This window comes from Podarcis filfolensis, assembly GCF_964270895.1.
Source record: "Podarcis filfolensis genome assembly, chromosome: 14".
NCBI lineage: Eukaryota > Metazoa > Chordata > Lepidosauria > Squamata > Lacertidae > Podarcis > Podarcis filfolensis.
In genome coordinates, this window is record NC_139616.1 from 13,096,994 (window position 1) to 13,115,098 (window position 18,105).

Here is an 18,105-nt window from a genome sequence, read left to right on the forward strand (position 1 = left end):
TCTCCTCCAGGAGGAAGCATAGTCTCAAAACCGCAAATAAAATAAAATAATAATGGAAATATTAAGGTTTAGTGTAGAAGCACCCAACCAGCTGTGTAAGAAATTACTATTTGGGTCTTTGTCCTCAAGCTGTACCTGAAGCTGGGTCCAAGCAATGGTAGCTCTGTACCAGGGTGGAAGAGGTCACCTGTCTGAAAGAGCTATACAAGGTAAAGGTAAAGGGACCCCTGACCATTAGGTCCAGTCGTGGCTGACTCTGGGGTTGCGGTGCTCATCTCACTTTATTGGCTGAGGAAGCCAGCGTACAGCTTCCGGGTCATGTGGCCAGCATGACTAAGCCGCTTCTGGCAAACCAGAGCAGCGCACGGAAACGCTATTTACCTTCCCGCTGGAGCGGTACCTATTTATCTACTTGCACTTTGACGTGCTTTCGAACTGCTAGGTTGGCAGGAGCAGGGACCGAGCAACGGGAGCTCACCCCGTTGTGGGGATTCAAACTGCCAACCTTCTGATCGGCAAGTCCTAGGCTCTGTGGTTTAACCCACAGTGCCACCCGCGTCCCTTTATAAGGACATACCCTTACTTAAAAGACAAAAACTTTCTATTTCCCCCTTCTTTCTCTCCACAAAACCTCACACACATCTGCCCAACTGAATTACAGGCCTCTTTCTAAGAACATGATTTGCAGTTAAACACATTATTACAAATCCACATTGCTTGGCAAAACCACTTGTTGGAATATGGATGGCCTGGGACTCTCACAGTCTTACTCATTTTGACCAGCAAGCAAGCCTTTGCTGGCGAATGCCAAACTCTATGAACTACTTATCAAATGCAGTCATGTATTTCAAAACAGCCAAACATCAAGCTCAGCTATGACTTTATTTGAAAAGCCAAAGATTTAGCATATGTAATCCAATTCCATGATACGTCACAATTTCAACAGAGCAAGATATGGGCACAATCCAGCCATTTCTGTGCATGAAAAGGAGTTCCTAATAGAATGCATTATAAGTGTATCCTTTCCATCCCTTTGCCAGCCTTGCAGCAGTGCACCACAGTTCACAATCTAGTAATTTCTGGTCAACCAAGGCTCTCCTAGACCTCACTTACCTGCCTCTAGTGCCTGTTACTCCCCAAGCAAGACATATAACATTTGCTTCTGCTGGAAGCAGCATGGATGCATGTAAATTAGATGTGGGAAGACCTCACCTTACCTGGAAAGGCTGAGTGCATTTCAGTGTACCCAGTCATGCAGCAGTACAAGCAGCATGAAGCGAGCATGGCGTGGGGGTGAACATCAGAATGCATTCTGATAGGAGCCACCTTGCAGTCTGCTCCACATTTGCAAAGGGGCCAGACAGCACCCACAATTGAAGTTCTAACTAATCAGATCCTACATGCATAAAACCTTTCAAGTCTTGATAATTGATAATTCTAAGAACGCAATAACTGTTTTAAGCAACGCGGTTGATGTGCTGTGAGTTACGTTGTTTTAATTGTGATGTGGAAAATGGAAATTAATTTTTTAAAAAATTAATGCATAGAACTGCAACATCAGGCAATACCCAATTATTATGAATTTGTCTGATGCTTACTTTAATTGTTCCAGTCAGAAAGAATTCTCCTGGCATCTATTGCAAAGTCACGTGCTAGCTTGAAAAATTCCACAGCAGTTAACCAGCAGCCCAGAATTTGTTGATTACAATGGATTTGTTAGTCTTCTTGTGGCTGAGCTCTACATTTTAATTAACCAGTGCAGAGTCAAATGTCAGATAAGAATTTTTAGCTCAAAACTGGGCCACTTCTCTCAGTTTCACAACAGAAGTCTCAACCAAAAGAACCCAGTGACTGCCATTGTCACCCTTTCCCTAAAGAAACCTGGAAGCAACGCTGCATGATGACATAGTGTCACTGCCTGATTACTTGGCAGCTTCCAGTTGGTGGCTTCCAATAAGAACTCTTCCTGCAACCACAGGTGCTGGCAAAGCCCCCATTTCACCCACAATTTCTCCATTTCTCCTCTGCCTCCAAAAGTCACTAAAATGCACCCCGTATCACTTAGTACACATAGGACAGGACCCCTAGTTAAATGTTAGATTACGTTTACTTACGCTGCCCGCAGTGTGTTCCTGTGTATCCTTTCTGACAGAGACAATGGTCATCACTGCATGTACCTCCATTCATACACCTGATGTTGCAATGTTGCACTGGAAAGGAAAGACAATTACTTAACTGTGTAGTCTAGAGAAGCTAAACAGCAGATGGCAACCATTTTAAATGTTTAATTCTGTGAAGCGCTGACCACAACCACCATCAAATAGAAATGCAGAATGCCTCATTGTATTTTGTGGCTTTTTGAGGACCTATGCCATGGGGGAAACCCCACGGCAGAACAGCAGAAAAGCAAAGACTCGGAAAATGTGGGTCGTTGGAAGAATATGCAGCCAAGCTTTCTGAAATCAATGGAGCACAGGAAGTATCAAGAAAGTCCTTGAATACAGTGCTCTTCCACCTTGGGACCACACTTATTGTTGGGCTACAACTCCCTTCATCCCAAGCAGACCTGGTGCAAAAAGAGCTTTTAAGTTCTCTGCCTTGGAAGGTGGCCAAGGCCCTCCCAACACGCCGGTTTGGGGCTGCCTCTGTGAGACCCCATGGGGCTGTTCAAGTTCCCATAAGATCCTACAAAAGCATCCCTACTCATCTTCCAGAGCCAACACATCAAGAATGCCTTGCCTGGCAAGCAAGGTAGAGAGCTTAGAAGTTTTTTTGCGATGGTTTTTGGAAGGCTACGGGTGCTCATGCAAGATCTCGTAGGAGCTCGGACAGACCTGCAAGATCTTGTGAGAGCACCCCAGAGCTCTTGACCTTGCCTCCAAGCAAGATGCAGAACTTAAAAGCTTTCGTTCCACTTTGCTTGTATTTAACTTGCAAAATTTCAACCAGCTGGTCTTCAGTTGTGTGTGGTTGAAATCACACAAGTTAAATGTGCATAAGATGTGATTGTTTGCTACATTTTAAAACATTGTGGCAGCAACTTTATACTCTGACTCTATGGAAAACTGTAGAAACAACTGGCTACTTTCAACTACTGTAAGTGATATTCAGAGTATACTTATTGGAATCAATGGACTTGATCAACTTAAATCCATTGATTTCAGTTGGTCTACTCCGAATATGACAGCTAGGACACCATCCAATGCTATTATTTTCCAACCACAGTGAAAGGGCACAATTTAGAGGGAAAAATGAGCAATTGTATTTGCTGACTTCCACAGAGGAATCGCCCAGCTCTCTACCACTGAAATCATTGAGGTTTGGAGCCAAACTATATAGGATGCTAAATGTGTCTTTGCATGTAAAGGTTTTTCTGAAATTGCTGTCAATGGAGGGATTCTTCCCAACATAAAAAGCAGCTTTGAAGGAGCATTTTTTTTTTGTCACAACCACAGCAAGTGAGGAAAGGGTGAAATTGCCTACCCACCTGTCTGCCTCAGTGGCATTAACTTGAGGCCCTCCCAGTGGCTGCTATTTAGGATTTAGGAAAACAAAACCTACATGCTAGATGCAAAGACTCATATAAGGTCACATCTAGTTCAAAAGCTAGACTCTGTGCAAGGCATCTGCAAATCTGCAGCCCACTATAATTGGTGGAGCCTTATTCACACCCTCCTAAGTAGGTCTGAAAAAGGTGGGCAGTGGTTTCAAAATGTTTGGTCGGACTTTGCTTTATAAAACCTTAGGAAAACAGAAGGGATTAGAAAACACATAGGAAATGATATCATCTGTCAGGCGGAGTAGGAACTTAAACCACAAACTGATTTCAATTAGAGCAAGCCAAAAACTAACTTCCATTCCCACATTTATTACCAAAGGCATTTAAATGCTTTGAGATAATAAGTTTAACGGTAGCTTAAGTGCAGAGCTGTTGTTGTTTTACCTTACTTTTTTTCCCAAGCTACAGGCTGATAATATTTCTTCATCTTAGTCTTATACGCAACTCTGCAATGCGGGACTGCGGGTGAGAGGGTTCCCTATTCTGCCTTAATTCATTTTCCAAAGGAAATTATTTCTCATGCAGTCTTAATTATCTGGCAGACTAGGAATGCAAATCATCGTTTTTATTGGAATTGTTTTTAAGGCCTGAGTGGGGCTGCATGGACTCACCATTGTTGTAGCTTTTTGCAACTTTCCTTTTATTTTTTTACATTGTGGCAGTGGGAGGGAACCTAGGGTTCAAGGGTGAAATGTGCCCCCCCCGGGCCTCTTTATCAGGCCCCTGGGACTCTGCCCAGGCCACACAAACCTCCCTCAGCCACATCCCCTTTCCCTAAGCAACGCCCCACCCAGCTTTGTTTCAAACTCTCCTTGAGTGGTTTTGTTTCTTTCATTGGCACACTGAATTTCCAGGCCAGCTATGGAGGAAGAAGTTCCTCCTCCTCCCTGGCCAGCATGGAAACCAGGCAGTCTGGAAGAGGAGTGACAGCAACCCTTCCTCTGCCAGCCCATTCACTCACCCACATGGAATTCCCTGAACCCACCTGCCTGGAATTCATGCCACCTTTGATGTTACATACAAGGCTGCATGAACAGATCTAAACTAGGTCCAACCATCACAGATGTATCCAACAATGGTATGGATGATGACTGTTTACGTAACTAAAAGCAAAAGGAAAAAAAGAGAGTGGGTGCAATGGAATTGATGCGAGTATTCTGCATTCAGCCATCTGTACGGAAATTTGGGCAATTCTTCAACAGCAACGCATTGCGTTTGCTGTCAAAACTGCTTGCGACCCAATCCAATGCATGGCTATTCAGAAGTAAGTCGCATTGTTTTCAACAAGGCTTAAGATATTTAAGGATTGCGTCCTTAAATATCGAAAGGCAGCTGAGAGTACTCTATAGAATGGTACCTTGGTTCTAAAACGCCTTGGTACTAAAACCCCTTGGTTGGTTCCCAAACACCAAAAACCCAGAAATAAATGTTCTGGTTTGTGAACGTTTTTCGGAAGCTGAACATCCGATGCGGCTGTTGCCTATTGTTTCCAGGGCGCCTGCACCAATCAGAAGCCACGCCTTGGTTTTCGAACATTTCGGAAGTCAAACAGACTTCCGGAATGGATTAAGTTTGGCGCTTTTGTTTTTGCTATTGATTTTGCGTTTTTGTGGCTTTTTTGGTTAATTTGTTTTGTGACTGTATGGAACCCAGTTCAGCTACTGATTGACTGACTGTGTGACTATCATCAGTACAGATAAGATATTTTTTTTATTTTTATCATCTACAGTACTGTGTTATTTATTTTATAGTACAGTACATTGATTATTGCTTTCATTTTATGGCTTAATGGTCTCATTAGATAGTAAAATTCATGTTATATTGCTCTTTTAGGGGTTGTTTTTAAATGTCTGGAATGGATTAAGCATTTTGCATTACTTTCTATGGGAAAGAGCACCTTGGTTTTGGAATGCTTTGGTTTTGGAACAGACCTCCGGAACGGATTAAGTTTGAGAACCAAGGTACCACTGTATTTGCAAATGAAAGCATCGATTGGTCAGAAAGAACATGAATGTTCAGGTGTGTTCTTCCAATAAGATGGCTTCAGAAGGCTTTAAATGGAAAATGGATAAATTCACTGAAGGCAGGTCTATAAATAGGTAATGGCAGCTGTAAATTGATCACTGAGGGGCAGAGGCAGTATACCTCTGAATACGAGCTGTTGGGAGCAACTACAGAGGTGAGTAGGTAAAAAGGTAAAGAACCCCTGGACGGTTAAGTCCAGTCAAAGGTGACTATGGGGTTGCGGCACTCATCTCGCTTTCAGGCCAAGGGAGCCAGCGTTTGTCCACAGACAGCTTTTCGTATCATGTGGCCAGCATGACTAAACCGCTTCTGGCACAACAGAACACCGTGACGGAAACCAGAGTGCACAGAAACGCTGTTTAACCTTCCCGCCACAGTGGTACCTATTTATGTACTTGCACTGGCGCTTTTGAACTGCTAGGTTAGCAGGAGCTGGGACAGAGCAACGGGAGCTCACCCCATCACAGGGATTCAAGCCACCAACCTATTGCCTTCATGCCCTGGTTGTGGTCTTTCTGGAAATGTTTAATTCGCCACTGCTGAAAACAGGATGCTAGAATAGATGGACCTTTGGCCTGATCTAGCAGGGTTCTTCTAACTTTCAAGGGAGGGTGCCTCCACAATCTCTTTGAAAAGCTTCAGGAAGAACCAAATTGCCAGAAAACATCTGTGAGGTCTAAGGATATGCAGAGGAGGGTCCGGAATGTTTTAAGGCATCCAAAACTGTCTTCGCCAGCCTTGTCTCAGAGTTGAGATTCAAGGAAAGAACAGATGTGAAGTTTTAAGCAGCTTGGGCTGTTGCTTAGTTTAAGGACGGGGGGTGGTATTTCTACTACGTTTTATTTATCAATGAATCGCTGGAGAGGTCTGTGATTGAATAACAAAGTAGAAGAAATGCTTCATTCTGCCAGAAGCATTCATACATGGGGCCGTTCTGACAATAACAAGAATGGAGCAAATGAGATTTCAGAGGACTTGCACTTACAAGTTTCAGTCTAGTCCAGAGGTTCTCAACCTGTGTGTCCCCAGATGTTGTTGGACTACAACTCCCATCATCCCTGAGCTCTGGCCTTGTTAGCTAGGGGTGATGAGAGTTGTAGTTCAACAACATCTGGGGACCCACAGGTTGAGAAAGGCTGGTCTAGTCACTCTTGAGAGGAAAGCGTTATCATGAACCCCCAAGGAGATGTCCTGGATAGGCTGGTCAGATCAAGAAGCTGAGTGGGAGGAGTTTGAGGGGCTGGAATCAGATGATCCCTAGGAAGAGCCTATTGGGCTGGGCCTCATCTGGTCTTCAGGAAGTTTCAGAGATGTCTGGAAAGGCAGGAGCCCAGGGGGCATGTCAGTCATTGGATCAATGTCTTAGTCATGCATAGCATCCGCTGTGCCTTCACCCAGGTGATATGCAATAACAATGTAAGGCAGTAACATTGGACGGCTGAGCTCAGTGCAGTGTGGGAATAAAAAAGGCTAGGCAGGAGAAAAGTATATGAACTCTCCTCTCCAAGAGCTCACACATTTGCACAGTCCCAACAAGCAACAGTTTGGCTTACAGCATTGTGCAAACCATGCCAGTATTGCAGTTCATTACATCTTGAGAAATTTTTGGAATTGTGGTTTTATTCAAGGACACAGTGAGCTCTAATCTCAGCTTTTGTTGGAGAACTATCAAAACTGGTTGCCAGATTAAAAAAGAAAAGAAAATGCTGCTAGTACCCCAAAACAATTGAAGGGCTTTAAAGGGAACCTTGGTTTCCTGGTTTTCATTTTTGCCAGTGGATGTCTCACAAAGGGTAGGAGCATTGCATAGGCCCATCTAATATGTCTTGCAAATGAATAAAAGCAAGTAGCCTACACAACGTCTGAAACAAAAGACACTGCCTTATAGTGAGTCAGATCATTGTTCCATCTTATTCAGGTTTTCCTTCACTGACTGGCAGTGGCTCTTTGGGATTTCAGGAAAAGGTATCTCCCAGCTCTACCTAGAGATCCCAGGGATTGAACTTGGAACATTCTGCATGCAAAACAGGTGCTCTACCACTGAGCTATGGCCCTTCCCTTTCAAACTGTCAATCACTGCTAGTTTGAGGTCTGGTAATAGACACAACCCATGTTGCCTATAAATGGGGATGAGTTCTGTCCTGAATGATTCTGCTATTATTTTACTTTTTGCAAATGTTGACCCTGATTTTTACTCCCTAATCTCATGCTATTTTATGAACCCACTAAAAATAATATAGGCCAATTCCAAAAGAGCAATGCCACTGACAAGGAAGGAAGGAAGGAAGGAAGGGCAATTAATACCAAATATCTAAATGCCAGGTCATTTAATTCCCACAAAAAGCCATCCTTGTCTGCCTTTCCTGGTGGTTTCCCACAAGGGCATTCACAGAAAAAGCAAGAAGGAAATATCTAGCACCTCTTGTTTGTCTCAATAATTTAGACTTCTGTTGCAAGCAGGACCAATTTTTCAAAAAGTATATAGCATCTGGCGAGCCAAATGCAATTGCCAATACTTGTATAGTATTTGTTACTTTTTTTAAAATGGCCATAAGGAATGTCTGCAATAGCTAGAACCCAAGATTCCTTTAGTTGTGGTAAATGATTAATACTGAGTCAGTGTTTAGTTGTCTGAACTACCAAGTTACTTTCAAGTTAAAACACACCACACTGCCAATTCAAGAGCATAAGAATAATCTAGCCCTAGAAAACATACCTGACTTTGAGCCACAGGACGGGGCGATCTGGCCACTTGGACATGTGCACATGTTCGGTCTTGAGCAAAATCCATCTCCACAGGAATGTCTACAGATTGCTGTAAGGGAAGAGAGGAAAAACCCAAAAGGGGTATAAGCAGAAAAACAGATTTTTAAGCAGGTTAGCATGCGCTCTGATGGTTTTTAGGCACTAATCTTGAATGGTTTACAGCCACTTATCTGTCCTTGGGTGACTGAGGCTCAAGACTACACCTTCAAAGTGCATACAAAGCAGAGATTTGCCCACAGAGAATTCTGGGCACTGCAGTTTTTAAAGTGTTGGTGGGAACTGTAGCTTTGCTAGGGATAAACTACAGAGCCAGAATTCTATGGGAAGGGCAAAGAAATGTGCCTTAATGGCATAGTGTGTGTATGCAGCTTGACATTCAATGGCACTTCGTTGGTCCTAGGGTCAATCCCCACATATCTGCAGTTTCACATATCTGCAGTTCTGTACACTTCAGTAAAAAGAAAGGGGTCTTGTGCAGTGTAGAAATGATCATGGTGGGGTTGTTTTTGTTCCAGACCTGATATGCTAAACTAACTCTTACATCCATTTTGAAAAGTTTTGCCATTTCCCCTTACCCCCATGTTTACAAGTGTCATCATATACAAAAGCATGGTCTGAAAACTATAAGCAGGATAATTAACCCCTAGGAAGTTTGTATAGCTGAAATATACTTGGAGTTGAGTGTGAATTTCATGCTCTTTATTCAGCTCATAGTAGCAATGAATGAAACTTTCCCCAAAACGTCTAGCTATATATAAATTATTTACACAATGGCCCCCGCGTGATTGGCTAATTCCAGGCTGCTCCTGGAGCTGGATTGGGTGGCTCCTGCGGACCAATCAGGCTGCTGCATTCTGGATCCTATTGTTCTAGGATTCGGCACAGTACATAACAATAGCGCTACTTCAACTGTGTTTTATAAGAATGCCCTATGGAACAGTTGAGCGTGCCTTTTGGTTGTGCAATGGACAACTATATACTGTTGTGGTTGCTGGCTGATTGCTTCTTTATTACCTGGTTCGGCTAATTGGCTTTGACTGAGAAAAACATGGTCAGGTGTGCCCTTTTAATGAAATTCAAATACTCATCATTCCACTGAGGTGTTATTACAAGCCGGAGGATCTGTAGTATTAATGGTGAAGAAGACACTTTTGCAGAGGTGCTTGCCAGAGGATCCATCAGGGGTGGGTGAACATGGCTAACCCTTTTGAGTGTTACCCTTTTCTGAACCTTTTCCAGGTCCTCAACATCCTTCTTGAGGTGCCAAGGGCGACACTGATAAAGCTAAGTTACACTTGCAGTGGATTACCAGAGGGGAGAACGTAAGGGATAAATGCCAATGTTGGGAAAGGCTGCGTTATGTTTAACACTTTCAGTGTGAAAGCCCTTGCATGAAGGATAGAAGTCTTGGGAATGGTGTGCCACGTTTGCCCACTCTTGACCGACCCACCAGTGAGCACTTCCTTACCCGAGCTCCTATCTAACCATTAATGCCACAGATTGTGTGGGTTGCAATAACACAGCAGAAGTATAACGATGTGAAACAGCTCTGAAAAAATGTTTCTTGTAAAGCAGGGCAAATGGCTGAGTGTTGCATGTTTTTGTTGGATCGCAAAGAGTTCTTCTTGGCCTCCTACTTTCGCTCCTATGTGTGTAGCTGCAATTGCCATGCCGAGGCTGTTTGACACACCTTCCATATGACAACCAGCAGGAAACAGACTAGACCACAGACCAGGGGTGGGGAGCCTAAGGCCTGAGGGCCAAATACAGCCTCTTCCAGGCCTATCTTACCCTCAGGACTCTCTCCAGGCCTGCTTTCACGTGGTTAGAATGTAACCTACTTTACAAAGGTAAGAATCACATATAATTTGTTGTAACCCAACCTGGCATCTTAGGGTGGAGGGTATGTGTTGTTTGTTAACAATGGCCTGTTACCTCGCCAACTTTTGCCTCTGGCCTCATCCAACACTAGCATGTGGACCCCTGAGGTTCCTCATAAGCGTATGTGGCCCTCAGGCTGAAAAAGGCTCCCCCCCCCTTGCCATAGAATGGAAAGGAAAAAATGAAAGCAAATGAAATGACAGGAGGGATTTAGCTATGTTTGGGGCAAAACAATAGCAAGCATTTCCTCTATTACGGATTCATTGTTAAAACCATGTTTATGGAAGACAATCTTACTCGGCTACGAGTGATCGCCAAAGAAGAAGAGGAGGAGGAGTATGGATTTGACATCCCGCTTTATCACTACCCGAAGGAGTTTCAAAGCGGCTAACATTCTCCTTTCCCTTCCTCCCCCACAACAAACACTCTGTGAGGTGAGTGGGGCTGAGAGAGAAGTGTGACTAGCCCAAGGTCACCCAGCAGCTGCATGTGGAGGAGCGGAGACGCAAACCCGGTTCACCAGATTACGAGACTACCGCTCTTAGCCACTACACCACACTGGTATCTGAAATAAAGAGCAAAGAATGACTTACGGACTATGCACTGGTTTCCACCTGGTAATGTTTTCCATCCAGGACAACAGTAGGCATTGTAACGTGATCCACATACGTTGGGTCTACAAGATGGATACAAATGAGATTAGCTCTCTGTCATTGCTACGACAAGCATTAAGCATCCCTGCTAACAAATGGTAGGCTTAGAGGAAGGGCAAATGTGTTAGTGAGGCTACAGGTGCACTTCAAATGCTATCTTATAATGTTCATGGTGATGTTTCACATGTTTTTACATCTGCCTGACAGCTTACCTTCCCTTCTCCTCCTGAATCACTTTGATGGAGGAGAGGCACCACTGAAGAGAGAAAAAACCTGAGAGGGAAGGGAAGCAGTTTTTCAACAGGGACAAAACTCTTCCTCCTCCTGTTGTTGTTACACATGCATCCACCTCCACAGAGGCCACAGAGGGAATATCAGCTGACCCAAAAAAATCATATTAAATGTGCAGACCATTTTAATGGGTCCACCCACAGACATTAGCTTAGATGGCTTTTTTTTAAAAAAAGGACAAATTATCATTATTAATTCCATTTATGAATCGCTTCCTATGAAGCATTGCAAAGCAATTTCACAGCACAATAAAAACATACATAAAAATTGCATACATGAAAACCATTCAGATACAATGCAGACCTTGGCAGAGATTTTAAAAAAATCTCCACTCAAAAGGCTTGTTGAAAGAGAAAAGGTCTTCAACAGGCATGGGAAGAAAATAGAGGTGGTGCCTGTCTCAGAGGGAGCTCCCATGGGTAGGTGCCACCACACTAAAGGCCCTGTTCCTACATTGAGCAGAACGGACCTCCTGGTAAGATGATATCTTCAAGATGCCCTCTCCTATAGAACACAGGGATCAGTTGGGTATTTTGTATGGGGCTTTGAATACTAGTGCAGTCACCTTGAACTTAGTACAGTAGCTAATTGGCAGACAGTGCAATTCTTTCAGAGATGGTGCAATATGATAGCAATATTCTGCCCCTAGGAGCAGCTGAACTGCCACTTTTTGCACCTGCTACGGTTTCTGCATCAGCCTGAAGAAAACTCCTACACAGAATGCAATCCAATCTGAGAGCTACCAGCACACAGAGGATAGTGGTCAAACTATCCTGGTCCAGAAATTGCCATACTGGCTCCCAGTACTTTTCCAAGCACAAGTGTTGGTGCTGACCTTTAAAGCCCTAAATGGCCTCAGCTCTGTATACCTGAAGGAGCGTTTCCACCCCCGTTGTTCAGTCTGGACACTGAGGTCCCGCTCCAAGGGTTTTCTGGTGGTTCACTCACTGTGGGAAGTGAGGTTACAGTGAACCAGGCAAAGGGCCTTCTCGGTAGTGGCACCCACCCTGTGGAACGCCCTCCCATCAGATGTCAAGGAACTATACAACCTTTAGAAGACATCTGAAGGCAGCCCTGTATAGGGAAGTTTTTAATGTTTAATGTTTTGTTATGTTTTTATATATGCTGGAAGCCACCCAGGGTGGCTGGGGTACAAATATTTTTATTATTTGGGCCTCTACCTGACACAGACAGTTCCAAGAGCACCCCCATACTATGAATCTGTTCCTTCAGGGGGAGGATGATGCCATCCAAAGCAGGAAATTGACCAATTATCAGGATTTGGGGACTGCTCACCATCGTGCCAGAATTTGACCCTCACCCAGCCAACAGGCACCAGCCCAGGGCTTCCAAGGCCTCTTCCAATTCAGATATTACTGATAAATTATGAAACTTCATCCCAAATCTCCTGCTCCCAAGGGCTTAATGTAGATGGTTAAACAGCACTGGGGCCAGGACAGTATTCTGCAACACCCCAAACAGCACAACTTCCAGGAGGCCAAGAGATAAATACCCAAAGCTTGTCTCTGAAACAGACTCTGGGGATAGGACCGAAACCACTGTAAGACGCTGCCCCTGGACAGTACAAAAGAACTCCATGGGATGGCCGCTTGAACATTCAGTGGAGGCGGAGAAGTGGACCTTCTTTAAGGAGAACAGTTTTATCAACAGCTGTTAGCAACTACAACTCAATGGAACTTCCATGTGCAGAACTACTATACCTCTGAATAAATCGTGGAAGCTAAATGGGGCAGGTGGCTGGCTGCCTCCACCAGTTTCAGTTGGCAAGTTTACCAAAGTCACATGACTATCCAGTTTTGGAAACAGAGGGCTAACCTAGATGGATCTTTGTTCTGAACCAGCCTGTCAAGAGTGTGACAGCCAAGATCCATAGCTCAGCTGTAGAGCACCTGCCTTGCAAGCAGAAGGTCCAATCCCCAATGGCATCTCCAGCTAGGGTTAGGAGAGATTCCTGAATGAAATCCTGGAGAGCCAAGGCCATTCAGTGTAGATAATATTGAACTAGATGGACCAGACGGTCTGACTTAGTATAATGCAGCCTGAACCTAGCAAGAGCCACTCTTAGATTCTAGTGGCAGCAGGCTGAATGAGTGAGTGAAGAGCATATTTGCATTCGGTCCATCTGTGCCCCCCTTTCCTGCATCTACTGCATCCACCCTGATCACAGTTCAGAGGATCAGGGTGCTAGCCATAACATGGTCCATTGTGTTTCAGCCACTATCCCTCAGAGCTACAGAGCTTTCTAAAGTTACCCCTCTTATCAGTGCCAAACACTGCTGCTATACTTCATGCCAATAAGGTAAAGCAAAGGTTTTGTTCCCTTGTTCCCTGAGGAAACAAGATTTTATAAATACAGATAACAGCATTGGATTCTGGCTGCTGTGGAAGGAATGCAATTTGCAATGAACATGTGGTGCTGGTTTTACATAGAGGGGACCCACTGAACTTAGTGGGCAAGACAGACTTGAGCCCATTAATTTTAATGCGTTCAGAAGTTCTGTTGGTACAGAATGCTGCGTCGCTCTCACACCATCTCGTCCTGGATGCCAGTTTGTTTCCAGGAACAGTTTAAGGTGCTGCTTCTGAATTCAGTGCAAAACACCACCCACCAAAGCCACAAGAAGTGGTGGTCTTGGGCTTCAGAATTTCAGTGGTGCCCTGTGCGATGCCAAAAATGGATGGCCTTCCGTTGTTCGACATTGTTGTGGAGCCCTCTCAGCTCGGAATCCAGATCTCCCCTAAACCCTCATCTGCCTTAAGGACCAACTCCCAGAATCCTGCCCATCCCTGGAATCATTTGGAGAAGCCATCTCTGTAGTAGCACTCAGACTGTGGAACTCCATGCCCCATGAGATTCATCCTGCCCGGTATTTTTTGGCCTTTCACAGCCAAGTCAAGACAGTTTTTGTTTTATTAAGGCAAGCATTTGCCTTGCCTTCTCCTTGCCAGTTTCCCAGCTTATTGTTTTGTTCCGCTGTAGTTTACCTTCATGAATGTATTATTATGAAAGCTCTTTTTAAAAATTATTCTATGATAAGTACTCTGTTAAAAGTGGAAAGGTGATAAATCACTGAGCTGTCTGGGCCTGTGATTAGGGCCAGTTCATCCCCCACTCAAAAGTTTTAGAGCAGCGTTTCCCAAACCTGGGTCTCCAGCGGTTTTCAGACTACAATTCCCATCACCCCTGACCACTGGTCTTGCTAGCTAGGGATGATGGGAGGTGTAGACCAAAAACAGCTGGAGACCCAAGTTTGGGAAACACTGGTTTCTAACAAGTGGCCAACAGCTGCAGCAGCAGCATTTTTTTCCCCATAAGGGAAGGGAAGGGAAAGGTACTGGTCCAATGGCTTTAGCAAGCCTCATTTTCCCATGGGTTGTGGTTGTTCTGCTCAGGAGGGGGGCAACTTCCCAGCAGCCTTTTACTCTGTGGCCAGTCCTAAAACTCTGTCCATTATCATAATAATTATAATATTTTCTTCTCTCTTCTAGAGGACTGCTCCCCCCTACTGCCATTCGCTGGACCACTTGTATGGCAGCAATGCAATGCTACAACGGTCCAAATACTTTGTGATTTATGTGTTTTTGGCAGGGTGGGGAAGGATGACTAGGAAGCCCAAATGCCACTCTATGGTGCCAGCTAAAATGACATAAGGATAGCTCTGCTGGATCAGACCAAAGGCCCATCTAGTCGAGGATTCTGTTCTCACAGTAGCCAACCAGATGCTTATGAGAAGCCCAAAAGGACTACATGAGACTCAGCAACTGTTTATTGCCTTCTTTCTTTCTCTCTCTGTCTCTGAAGTGTTTGGGGTTACTCTCTCTGCTTTCTCCCTCCGCTGTTAGCCAACGCTTCCAGTTCTTCTCTGCACAAATTCCATTCAGAAAAACCAGGGAGCTGCAGAGGGCACAATTGTTGCAGAATCCACAACAAGTGAGAACAATGCCCAGCTGTCAACTCAGATAAGCTTGCCCCTGAAAGGCGACGACAGGAAGGCCCTGCAAATGAACGCTGCCATGTCAAAACGCCACTGCCCCATCGTTAGGGTTTGATGATCACTACAACAGACTAGAGGGAAGAAAGGGCCTCGTGGGCAAAGGCGCTGCTTGAAGACAGCACGGAGCAGCCAAAGATCTCATTATCATTCTGTTTCATCAAGAGATAACAAGCCAGGAAAACACATCTCTTGTTACTTTGCATCATCCTCTAGAAACCAGTCTGGTAGCAACTTCCACGCATCAAGTTGCCTGCCAGAGAATCCCTCGCCTCCCAGGGAGGGAACCCCTCTGGACTACAAAGGATTCTGGGACATGTTCTAGGACACAAACACTCACTCCGTCCATGTGGGACATTGTTGAGAGTCACCTCACATGTAGTGATAATGTGCAGAAAAACACACACAATACTCCCCAGTTTGTCTACTGTAGCAGGAAGGAACTGTGGTGGGCATGTTTATCTTGGAGTCCTCCAGAGGAGGAAAGCGATAAGCCTTAGGGAGGGCCCCAGGAGGATGAAAGAGGTAAAAAAAGGACCCCAATTAAGGGTCTGAGACTGGAGCAGGGGGTAGCAGTCTAGAGCATGGGTAGGCAAACTCAGGCCCGGGGGCTGGATCCGGCCCAACCACCTTCTAAATCCGGCCCACGGACAGTCCAGGAATCAGTGTGTTTTTACATGAGTAGAATGTGTGCTTTTATTTAAAATGCATCTCTGGGTTATTTGTGGGGCATAGGAATTCATTCATATTTTTTTTCAAAATATAGTCCGCCACCCCCCCCCCCAAGGTCTGAGGGACAGTGGACCAGCCCCCTGCTGAAAGCATTTGTTGAACCCTGGTCTAGAGGATGGAGAGCTAACCAAGCAGGTTAGCGGAGGATTGTTCCACCCTTGTGATACAAGACACCTGTAGCCAATTGTCTCCTACTGCAAAGTCACCTCAGGTGCCTCCTGTCACTGAGAAGCCTCCCCCTTCTGTAGAGGCCACTAAGAGTAAATTGGATGTTGAGCTGGCTCCAACACCACCTCCGTCTCCAAGGACATGGAGGCACCAGCAATGGTGTGAAGAAACCTTGTAGGCCCAACTCATTCCAAGGAGTGCCTGTTTACTTGCCCAGTCCTATGACCCTGGCCACTTGCTGCACTAAGAGCTGTGCCCACCCTGGTCTTCAAAAGGAAAGTGCAAGGGACATATCACTTGTTGGATCAATGTCTTAGCTTACTCGTAGTCATGGACCTATAACTCTTATACACCTGCTGAAATCTTGTAACCTGTGCCTTGCCTATGTAACTTAAAGTCTGTGCATTAAAGTCTTTAGCAGAAATAAAGCTGGGAGTTACGAGTTCTTTGTCCAGCCATGAGAGCCAGGACACAAGGAAGCCAATCTAGTATGAAAATGTATATTATTACAAAAGACTAGGGATGGAAGGATCTGTCTGCAGTGGTACCTCGGGTTACGAACTTAATTTGTTCCGGAGGTCCGTTCTTAAGCCGAAACCGTTCTTAACCTGAGGCGTGCTTTCGCTAATGGGACCTCCCTCTGCCGCCGTGTCACCACTGCGCGATTTCCTTTCTCATCCTGGGGCAAAGTTCTCAACCTGAGGTACTACTTCCGGATTAGCGGAGTTTGTAACCCAAGGTACCACTGTACTGTGGTTCTCTCCCTTTTTCATTTTTCCAATCTCCACATTTCTGCAGAAATCTGATAATTGTTTTCCCCACCCCACACAAAAAAATCCTCATGAACACTTATCATCACTTCCCCCCCCCCTTTAAAAACCATATTTGTGTAGTTTGGTATCAAGTTCACCTTTTTGCAAGCAATTTCCCCCAGTATAGTGCATTTGGTGTGTTATATTCACCAATGTATTAATTTTTACATACACTTTCCTCCTAATATATGCGTTTTTGTCAACACTGGTTGGTGAACTGCATTGCAAAATTTGGGCAAGTGGAAATTTCAAATGATGGCTGTGTTTTGGTTCTCACATTGTTATGGACAGTGCAAATTTGGTAAGATTCCCCTTTAATAAATGGGAACTGAACTGAATGTGTTTCCCTATCCCCAACAAAACACCCACTGCTAGGATTTCAGGGAACCCCAGAACACAGTTCGAAAGCTACAGCCTGGTTCAGCCATGCTTATCTGCAATACACAAAAACAAAAGGCAGCCCAAAAGATTAGAATAGCCATAAAAAGCCTCCTTGCAGCACAGGAAGTGCTGAATTAGACTGTCCCGCAACTGCCCCTGCAATGACCCTTCCCAACCAAGCAAAAACCCAATTCTGGGCAAGAGACACTCTGCCCATCTATCAGCTCCCTAAGGAGCAACAACACTGATCACCAGCAGGGCTACAAACACTGCCCGAGGCAAAAGCATTCCATCAGAAGTTCTGGCACTTGCTGGCTAAGGCTGGCAAAAGTGTGGGAGTTGAATAAATTAAGGCTGGGAGGCTAGACAGAGTGGGAAGTGCAAGTCTGAGAACTCAGCAGAGAGAGGAGTTAGCCGATAGATGCAGAAAGGATACAGTGAAAGTGGTTTGTCAGAGTATGCAAGAAGAAGGTGGCTGTAGGGGGATCTAAAAGGGCATACATACACAGACACACAAATGCGCATTTGGAATATTTAAGAGGAAATCGCTGCTAACTGGGAACTCTAAGATTACGAAACAACACATTCCCCCCTCCCCACTCTGCCAGCAACCCCTGGCCAGCTTCCACTCTTCAAATAATCACAATTTTGAAACAACTCAAACATCTAACTGGCTGTTAGTTGCAGTGACTTGGCTGCCTTCTTTAAACCAGGCAAATGGCCATGAATTTATTTCTAAGAACTAAAGAAAAAGGAAGAGCTCGCCCTTTGCCTGGAATCTGACTTGGAAGACCTCTCCAGTTACCTGCTTGATGCAGGCACAC

General features: G+C 44.8%; 1 protein-coding gene across 6 annotated transcripts in view; it reads right to left on the minus strand.

The window, feature by feature from the left end:
* The window catches only part of FBN1 (fibrillin 1), a 215,471-nt gene that overhangs the window by 177,066 nt on the left and 20,300 nt on the right, over positions 1 to 18,105 (minus strand). For all 6 annotated transcript variants that reach the window (XR_014541581.1, XM_083586070.1, XM_083586072.1 and 3 more), the window contains exons 3-5: positions 10,825 to 10,907; positions 8,301 to 8,399; positions 2,115 to 2,210 (exon numbers count right to left, since the gene is read on the minus strand). Coding sequence is in view for 5 of the 6 variants with exons in the window: in XM_083586070.1 (XP_083442196.1) it covers positions 2,115 to 2,210; positions 8,301 to 8,399; positions 10,825 to 10,907 (278 nt within the window). In the remaining variant the exon portion in view is untranslated. The remainder of the gene's footprint in view (positions 1 to 2,114; positions 2,211 to 8,300; positions 8,400 to 10,824; positions 10,908 to 18,105) is intronic.